The 9116-nt window shown below is 36.1% G+C and overlaps 1 protein-coding gene across 2 annotated transcripts; it reads right to left on the bottom strand.

Annotated features, from left to right (window-relative positions):
- Positions 1-4303: 4303 nt before the first annotated feature.
- rps21 (ribosomal protein S21) lies at positions 4304-8484 on the bottom strand. 2 transcript variants are annotated; one of them, XM_063014946.1, is made up of 6 exons: positions 8405-8484; positions 7911-7988; positions 7104-7167; positions 5979-6050; positions 5599-5654; positions 4304-4365 (listed from the first exon to the last, which is right to left on the bottom strand). In XM_063014946.1, the coding sequence occupies exons 2-6, from the start codon at positions 7958-7960 to the stop codon at positions 4356-4358; spliced, it is 252 nt and encodes an 83-aa protein (XP_062871016.1). In that variant the 5' UTR covers positions 7961-7988; positions 8405-8484; the 3' UTR covers positions 4304-4355. The 2 variants fall into 2 exon arrangements, with proteins under 2 accessions (XP_062871016.1, XP_062871017.1); XM_063014947.1 differs by lacking the exon at positions 4304-4365 and having other exon boundaries at positions 5595-5654.
- Positions 8485-9116: the final 632 nt, after the last annotated feature.

Raw genomic sequence — 9116 nt, 5'->3', positions numbered from 1 at the left:
TATTTTTTTTAACAGCCTAATATTCATTTTTCTTAACTTTCTGTAAAGGATTAACACAAACTGGCTGCATTTTGTTAATGTTTTGATTTATAATTTAAGGTGTAGTATTTTAAGTGCACTTTTATGGAAATAAAAGTTATTATAATGATTTTGCGCTTTATTCACTTTTTAAAAATCACTGCTATTTTTTTGAACACCACTGTATAACTAGGATAATCTAGGACAATGAGCATAATATATACAGAAATCTTGGCTTGCTGAGTCCCCTTTTGAGACTGTGAGTCCCCTTTTGGTTCTGAAAACTTTAATGAGCCGAGAGGTGTGCTGATCAAGGCCTTCGTAAAAGTCCTGCTTTAAATTATTCCCAACAATTCCAGTGAATTCCAAGTAAACCCAATGACAAGAAGAGACAAAAAAAAGAACGTGTTAAAAATAGCAGACCATTGTTCCACTAGAAAGAAAGAAAAGAAGAGCCATAGTACAAGGTTCAGCAAATTCACATGGCTTGACAAATGAATGTTAACTTAGCTAAGCACTTTCAGTTTGTCTATTATGGGTTTTTGAGTGCATTCAAGGATTTAAATGTGCACATACACATACAGTGCCTTGCAAAAGTATTCAGCCCCCTTGAACTTTTCAACCTTTTGCCACATTTCAGGCTTCAAACATAACGATATGAAATTGTAATTTTTTGTGAAGAATCAACAACAAGTGGGACACAATCGTGAAGTGGAACGAAATTTATTGGATATTTTAAACTTTTTTTAGAAATAAAAAACTGAAAAGTGGGGCGTGCAATATTATTCAGCCCCCTTGCGTTAATACTTTGTAGCGCCACCTTTTGCTGCGATTACAGCTGCAAGTCGCTTGGGGTATGTCTCTATCAGTTTTGCACATCGAGAGACAGACATTTTTGCCCATTCTTCCTTGCAAAACAGCTCGAGCTCAGTGAGGTTGGATGGAGAGCGTTTGTGAACAGCAGTTTTCAGCTCTTTCCACAGATTCTCGATGGGATTCAGGTCTGGACTTTGACTTGGCCATTCTAACACCTGGATACGTTTATTTGTGAACCATTCCATTGTAGATTTTGCTTTATGTTTTGGTTCATTGTCTTGTTGGAAGATAAATCACCGTCCCAGTCTCAGGTCTTTTGCAGACTGCAACAGGTTTTCTTCCAGAATGGTCCTGTATTTGGCTCCATCCATCTTCCCATCAATTTTAACCATCTTCCCTGTCCCTGCTGAAGAAAAGCAGGCCCAAACCATGATGCTGCCACCACCATGTTTGACAGTGGGGATGGTGTGTTCAGGGTGATGAGCTGTGTTGCTTTTACGCCAAACATAACGTTTTGCATTGTGGCCAAAAAGTTCGATTTTGGTTTCATCTGACCAGAGCACCTTCTTCCACATGTTTGGTGTGTCTCCCAGGTGACTTTTTATAGATATCTTTGAGAAATGGCTTTCTTCTTGCCACTCTTCTATAAAGGCCAGATTTGTGCAGTGTACGACTGATTGTGTCCTATGGACAGAGTCTCCCACCTCAGCTGTAGATCTCTGCAGTTCATTCAGAGTGATCATGGGCCTCTTGGCTGCATCTCTGATCAGTCTTCTCCTTGTTTGAGCTGAAAGTTTAGAGGGACGGCCGGGTCTTGGTAGATTTGCAGTGGTCTGATACTCCTTCCATTTCAATATGATCGCTTGCACAGTGCTCCTTGAGATGTTTAAAGCTTGGGAAATCTTTTTGTATCCAAATCCGGCTTTAAACTTCTCCACAACAGTATCTCGGACCTGCCTGGTGTGTTCCTTGGTCTTCATGATGCTCTCTGTGCTTTAAACAGAACTCTGAGACTGTCACAGAGCAGGTGCATTTATACGGAGACTTGATTACACACAGGTGGATTCTATTTATCACCATCAGTCATTTAGGTCAACATTGGATCATTCAGAGATCCTCACTGAACTTCTGGAGTGAGTTTGCTGCACTGAAAGTAAAGGGGCTGAATAATATTGCACGCCCCACTTTTTAGTTTTTTATTTCTAAAAAAAGTTTAAAATATCCAATAAATTTCGTTCCACTTCACGATTGTGTCCCACTTGTTGTTGATTCTTCACAAAAAATTACAATTTCATATCGTTATGTTTGAAGCCTGAAATGTGGCAAAAGGTTGAAAAGTTCAAGGGGGCTGAATACTTTTGCAAGGCACTGTATCATGAAGGTATGGAAAGCTGACAGTTCTCATGTAGCACCCATGTTTTAAAACAATAATGTGCTCCTTTTTTCGGTATTGAATGGACAGTATTTACACTTCCACAACATGCTTTCTCATAAACTGAAAGAAGTTAATTAATTAGCTAATTGGCTTTTTGAATAAAAACAAAAAAGGCTAGCTAGCTCAATCACTTTGGCTAATAGTAAATGAGGTTCATATTTGAAAAAAACAATAGCTTACCGAGTAAGATCGCTAAAAATCGCTAGCAGAAAATTAGTTAAAGAAAAAACCACCATGGAAAAACAGAAACTCCAAACAGAAATTTGTTAAAGAAACACAACATGGAAAAACAGAAACCTCAAAATAAAAATTTGGTAAAGAAACACTTAACCAAAGCTAGTTGCTACCCCTAGTCAAACGTCAGCAAAAACCCGGGAAAAACTCTGCCAGCTAATTTAGTGCTTGTTAGTGGTGTGCGATACTGCAAAATTTGGTATGGCACACCACAGATGACTGATTTCACCAAGTTACCTTAAGCAGATTTCAGTGTTACCTAAAGGAACAAAGCAGAGTGTAATAAGAATGTGATCGTTTTCTGGACAGAATGTGGTTGAAACACAGCTGTCACATGAGTCACTGAAAGCTTCTTAAAAGCTTTGGCCAATCAGAACTCAATTGAGTTGGAGCTGCTGGAGGCTCAGGTAAACTTTGAATTTTCCATGTTGTTTCTGCTCGTAACATTTGCTGTTAAAATTTCAAACAGTAGCTGAGTGAAGGAGTTGTGCCACAAACTAACATTACAGGGTCCCCAAATGTTCATACTGTAGCTTTCAGTTGCTGTAGTTTCAGGCTGCACTCTACAATAATTAAAGCTAACTGCATTTGCTACGTTTCTCTTCTGCAGCTAAACGTCCTGGATGTGCAGCATGAACTCATCCTCTTTGGGTGGTTCATAAATGACTCTGCACCGGAGTTTGTGACTTGTCAGCAGTTTTAACTGGGAAACGTTTTGACAACAAAAGTGTATGAAACAAATATTTGTGTCATATATGAGTGACTTGTTTTAATTTTCTTAACATCAATGCATGTCTTTTATAATCATACAATCATATTACATAAGACCCAAGAATTTAGGAGGAATTTTTAATTGATTAAAGATTAAGTTAAAGGTTTTAGCAATTAATGTATGGATTGCATTTGAGTGTAAAAATGACATGCAATGAAAAGGTCTTAATGCATTTAATTGCAAAATCACAATACAACTCATCAATAGTACCTTCACAAATGTGGAATTTACCCATACCATGGGCATTGATGCACCCCATGCCATAACAGATGTTGGCTTTTGCACCAATCACTGATAAGTGACTGGGTGGCCCTCTTTGTTTTAGGCACAGAGAACAACACATTTCAAAACAAGCAGAAACATAAATTCACCAAACCAAAAGTATATGTGAGGGGAGCTCAGGTCCAGAGAACTTGGCAGCTTTCCTGCAGAAAATTGATTTTACAGTTTTTTTCTGAAGGCAAAAAGGCTACTACATGTCTAACCTCAGGAATTGTGTACAAAGTGAATGCACTCATCAGTGAGTGATTAAAAAGTGTTTTTCAGTAATTTTTCATTTAATGTTGAACCACAAATCCAGCACAATAGCATTATGGTTTTCATTGCAATTTGTCTTGCACATTCAACAGTGATTTTCTGCCTTGCCCCACATAAAATGAATATCTCTGGATTTCTTGAATCTTTTTACAGTATGTATAGCAGATGGTGAAATTATTTGCCTAGTTAAATGATTTTGTAAAACTAATTAACAAATCCCTCAAGTGGTGAGCCACAACCCATCTTTGTTTGCACTAGAAATGTCCAAATGTCTGATTTAAATATTTTCTTTTACTACTTTATTATTTTGCCCTTGAGCTCAGGGATAGCACCGGAAATCTTTCCTTCGTATTTATTAGTTAAATAAAGGTCCTAGAAAATGAATACAAATTGTTTTTTTTTTGTTTTTTTACATTGTACTTAAAACGGTAAGAAATGTAATTCACCTATCAGCTATAGAAACATATTAAAACACACAAAGTACACACAGCTGAACCAATAATTTTTCTCTTTTATTTCAAACACCAGGTGTACATTTCAAAATTAAATGTTCCTGTAACAAGAGAAAAAAGAGAAATTAGATGCATTCACAACTGAATTCATGAATGTGTTCACTTAAAAGCTGTATAAGAACAGCTGGTCAGATTTTAAAGCAATAAAAACAAGCAGTAAATTACGACCAGTCAACGCAATACATGTATCACTTTTTTGGTGCCATGAAATGTATTTAAAGACTATTTAAACATCCAGTAAGTAAAAAGATATTCAAGTATTAAAAACACAATTACAACTTGTACAATGTCAAAACTAGGGATGTCCCGATCCCGATCTTTAATTTTGATCCCGATCTGATACCGAGTCTCAAACCGATACTTGTATTTTCTAGATATTGTCTAGATAAGAACTAGATAACTGTTCACACAGTGCACACTTCAAGTACATTACAGTTATTCAAATTAATCCAATGTATATGTTTAACAACTGAATAGCTCTGCAGTGCTGTAGGAAAAAAATTTCCTGCATCCAAGCTATTGCTTAATGTTCTTTTATTTTTACAAAATAAAAGTAAACAAACAGTGCAGCATTGTAGTAATAAAACTAGAACACTCAAAATGAAGTGAAGGTTCTTTTTGAGGAAAATCAGCATCTCTGCCGTGTTAGCAGACAGCCGGTTCCTCTTTACATAATATAATAATAAACTTGCTGTATTCGACTGAGTGTTTATTTTTTAGGTGCTGTATCAAATTGGTAGTAATTGTAGATCGTTTGGTTAAATTATATCTGGTTTGTTTCTTATAAGGCACCGTACTTGTATGCGTGTTGTAACTAACAAACTTTTCTGTGGTTGTATTGTGACAATGGTTTGATGGACGTTTCTACGCAAAGTGAGTGTGTTTTGACCCCTTGGGGCTTCCATAGTGCATGGAATAGCGTGCTTGGCTAATGAGATGACTCTAGCTGTCCGCTATTCGGTACCATAACAGAAGAAGTTAATAAAGTGTTATGCTCCCGACAATTTGTGACTATACCGTGTATTTATTTCTTTATTAAGCAAGTGCATCACTACGACACTCGGTTACATAACTAAGCCAATCAGAGTGCTTGATACTGAGATGTCGTTCAGTCTTGTAACTCGTGCTGTATGTTATGGTCCTGAAGTTTTCATACTCAGATTGGTCAAAACCTTTGCTTACAAAAGCAAAATGCATATTTATTAAAAACTGACTTAATATAGCCTTCTATAATGTGTTTGCATGGAGAAATACAGCAATAAAAGTAAACTTACTTTGAAACAACTGAGTCATTCTTTGCCAGTCTCAGCAAAGAGTCATCGGCCTCACCCTGTTAACAAAATGAACAGTTGATTGGCATTAAAAGTTTATTTTTATCAGTCTAAATTTATCCCGATTTAAGTGGCACAACTAAGCCATTCACAAAGAAAAGATGTGCTAGAGACAATGTGTCTGATTTTGGATTCATCAAAGCCTGCAGCTGTTAATGATTTTCCTAGAGTTTTGTGTTAAAAGTAAAGTGTTAAGTTGTCATTAATGTGCACAAATATCATTGTTATAATCTTGTGTACTTAGTGACAATGTACCATTAGACAATAACTCACTAATGACTTTAAAGCTTGACTAAACCATGATTACCACTTGTAAAACTTACCATTCTACGAATTGCACCGCAGATAGCATAGGTTTTGAACTGGCCATTGAACCTGCCTGTAACCTTATCAACCTAAAATAAAATAAAAATAAAAAAAACAAACTCAGTACTGGACAAGTAAACTGATAAAAAAAATAGACAAAAGTAGCATTTATAAGGAAAAACATCTATAATATAATCTGTTGAGCCTTTCAAACACTTAAGTTAATGCCAACTTATCCTGACCAGTAATGATGCATTGTATCATTCACACATCCCACAGTTGATACTTGTTTCAACCAGACCAGTTATGCTCAACTGGACTCCAATTACAGATGGGTAGTAGTTCATTTACCAAACTTTTGTCAATGCTCCAAAGATCTAATTTTTATATTAAAAATAAGGAAAATCTATTTTACTAGCTAAATAGTGCAGACCATTTAATGATCAGAATTTGTTACTGCTGTGGTTTACTTCATAACTATGTTGATTTATTTTCTCATTTTAGATTGTATTCCAAAATTATATGCTTTGCAACAACAGTTTAAGAAAGGCACGCCCCTGTTCCAGCATAACCTTGCCCCTGTGCACGAAGCAAGGTCTAGAAAGACATGAAGAAAAGCTTGGTTTAAAGAAATGCCAGTGACCTGCACTCAGCCCCACTAAATAACTTTGGTATGAACTAGATCACCACTTGTGGATTTCTTGACCAATATCAGTGCCCAGCCAAGCAAATACTTTTCTGACTGAATGGGCATAAATTTCCAGACATACTTCAAAGTCTTGTAAGAAGCCTTCTCAGAAGCGTGGCTGTCATTGATAAAAAGATCACAGGGGTAACTCTATTAATACCAATTACTTAGAAATGAGATGTCAAATAAACTTATGGTCAGATGTCCTAATACATATGGCCATATAGTGCATTATTGGAAAAGCACATTTCAGCTTGTATCAAGCAAGATTCTGGGGGTAAAAACATTACAAAGTCTACAAAAATAATTTACAGTCTCATTAGTTAGATGTGATTTGTGTTTTATGATTAGCAGTCAATCACCAGCTAGGAAAATGGAAGACAATTTCCTATATCTTTTAAGGAACTCCACAACATAAAACTATGTTTTAAAAACAAAATAAACATACTCTTACCTCAGCGATGTTGATCTGGATGGAGGCATGGTCCTTTGCACCAATGATTCTGTTGCTAGCAGAGCTTCAAAGCAAAAAATGTATTTATTTGCTAGAATTTTGACTCATGTTTTACAATTTTTTCACGTTTTATATTCATGATCGAAATGGTAGATACTCATTACACAAGATTCATCAGTTCACAAGTTTAATGTTAAACACTGTCATGGACAATTTTGTATCCCCAATTCACCTCACTTGCATGTCTTTGAACTGTGGGAGGAAACCGGATACGGGGAGAACATGCTAACTCCACACAGAAAGGACCTTGGAATCAAATCCAGAGCCTTCTTGCTGTGAGGCGACAGAGCTACCCACTGAGCCACCCTCAAAGCAAAAAAAGTTACAGTATTTAATTAACAACTTAGACATTCGAACACCATCATTCAGGGAGTCACATACAGTTGTAGTTAATGGTTACATACAGAATACTTAAAACTGCTTTTTGCTCATATATGTAGCACCTATGAGCATCAAAACGGCAACTAATAGATGTTTTAGGTACGATGGAACTACGAAAAAAATACTAATGCATAAATAAATCATGCCGATAAACTATGTTGAATAGGGTGTTTTATTTTTTGTTTTATTTTACAATAAAAACTAAACAAATTGAAGCTTGCAGATCTATTGTTCAAAATGTTTGTTCTTCTCACCAACGGGCTCGGAATCCGTACAAAATTATACGCAACAATTGTAAACGTTAGTATACGATAACGAATAAACCAATATTAAGAAACAGTTTAAGCAAGAGTAAAATGATTTTACCATTTACGGGGCACGTACAAGTCCACGAATTCTCCTGCGTCGTTCTGCATGATGAATGGCCGTTTAGGCTTTATAGACCTGAACACACATCAGATGGAACGTGAGCATTCTAAACCCAACCGTGGTTACCAAATAACTATAACAACACATCCTACACTAATCAAGATCCACTTTTGATATTCGCACATTATCGTTTTCAACAGGAATCATAACCATGTAACTATTTGGAAAAACGCAGCACGGTAACTAAAACTATTACATTTAATTTCGATCAGCTATCCGAACATGCTAGCTAATGCTAACGCACCATGGATGAAGCACATGACTACAGCGCATTGACGTTTATAGACATTTAACAACATTTCTAAAAGTCTATTCCACAAACAGACCAAACACTGCAACTTTGCATACTGATACTAAGTGAAAATGAGAGACATTAATCGAATAAAACAAACATAAAAAGGATTTAGTGGCGGAGCACATTCAGCTCTTACCGTTAATCACAATGGCCAACCCGAAAAGGAAGAAGGCTGTCGCAGGAGGAAATGATGTAAGATGACAAACGGACGTGAAGCAAGATACTAAATTACAATAACAGTGCTAAGGCTAATAATTTATTGTACACTCACAAATTAATGCCTAAATGAACATACATTACTTTTGTTTGTTCTTCTTTAACTGAAAAAAAGAAAACGAGCCATTTTTCGTTTCAAGATCAAAAACGGGTCGTATTTTAATTTACTTTTTTCCTGCCCTTGTAATTCACACAAGAACTATTTTTCCTAAATAAAAGGGCTATTCTAAGAAGAAAAAAAATGCTGTTTACTAACGTCTCACCGTCGTAACAAAATTTACATTAATATTTTTTTTTTTTACCGTATAGGACTCAATTCTGTAATACAGGCATAACTAATAGTACATGTCACTGTGTAACAGTGGCGGCTGCTGGTCTTTCAAAGAGGGGAAGCTCATTGTCGGCTTACATCATAAAATTTGTCAATTTATTTATAAATTCTGCCCTCCATTCCTTCTCAAGAAAATGGCCCGTGATCCTATCGTACCAAGTAGGCGTCTTTTCCAGGGACTTGACCAGTGTCCTGAAACAAATACTATGAGTGTTTTATTTACACAATGAACAATGGAAATGGTCAAGTAATTTCACCAAGCAAATACCAAGAAATGGGTTGCAGTTTGTCTTTCAACTTC

Source organism: Trichomycterus rosablanca, chromosome 19 (assembly GCF_030014385.1).
Source record: "Trichomycterus rosablanca isolate fTriRos1 chromosome 19, fTriRos1.hap1, whole genome shotgun sequence".
Lineage (NCBI taxonomy): Eukaryota > Metazoa > Chordata > Actinopteri > Siluriformes > Trichomycteridae > Trichomycterus > Trichomycterus rosablanca.
Note: the sequence above shows the minus strand (reverse complement) of the source record. Positions and strands in the feature narration are given on the sequence as shown.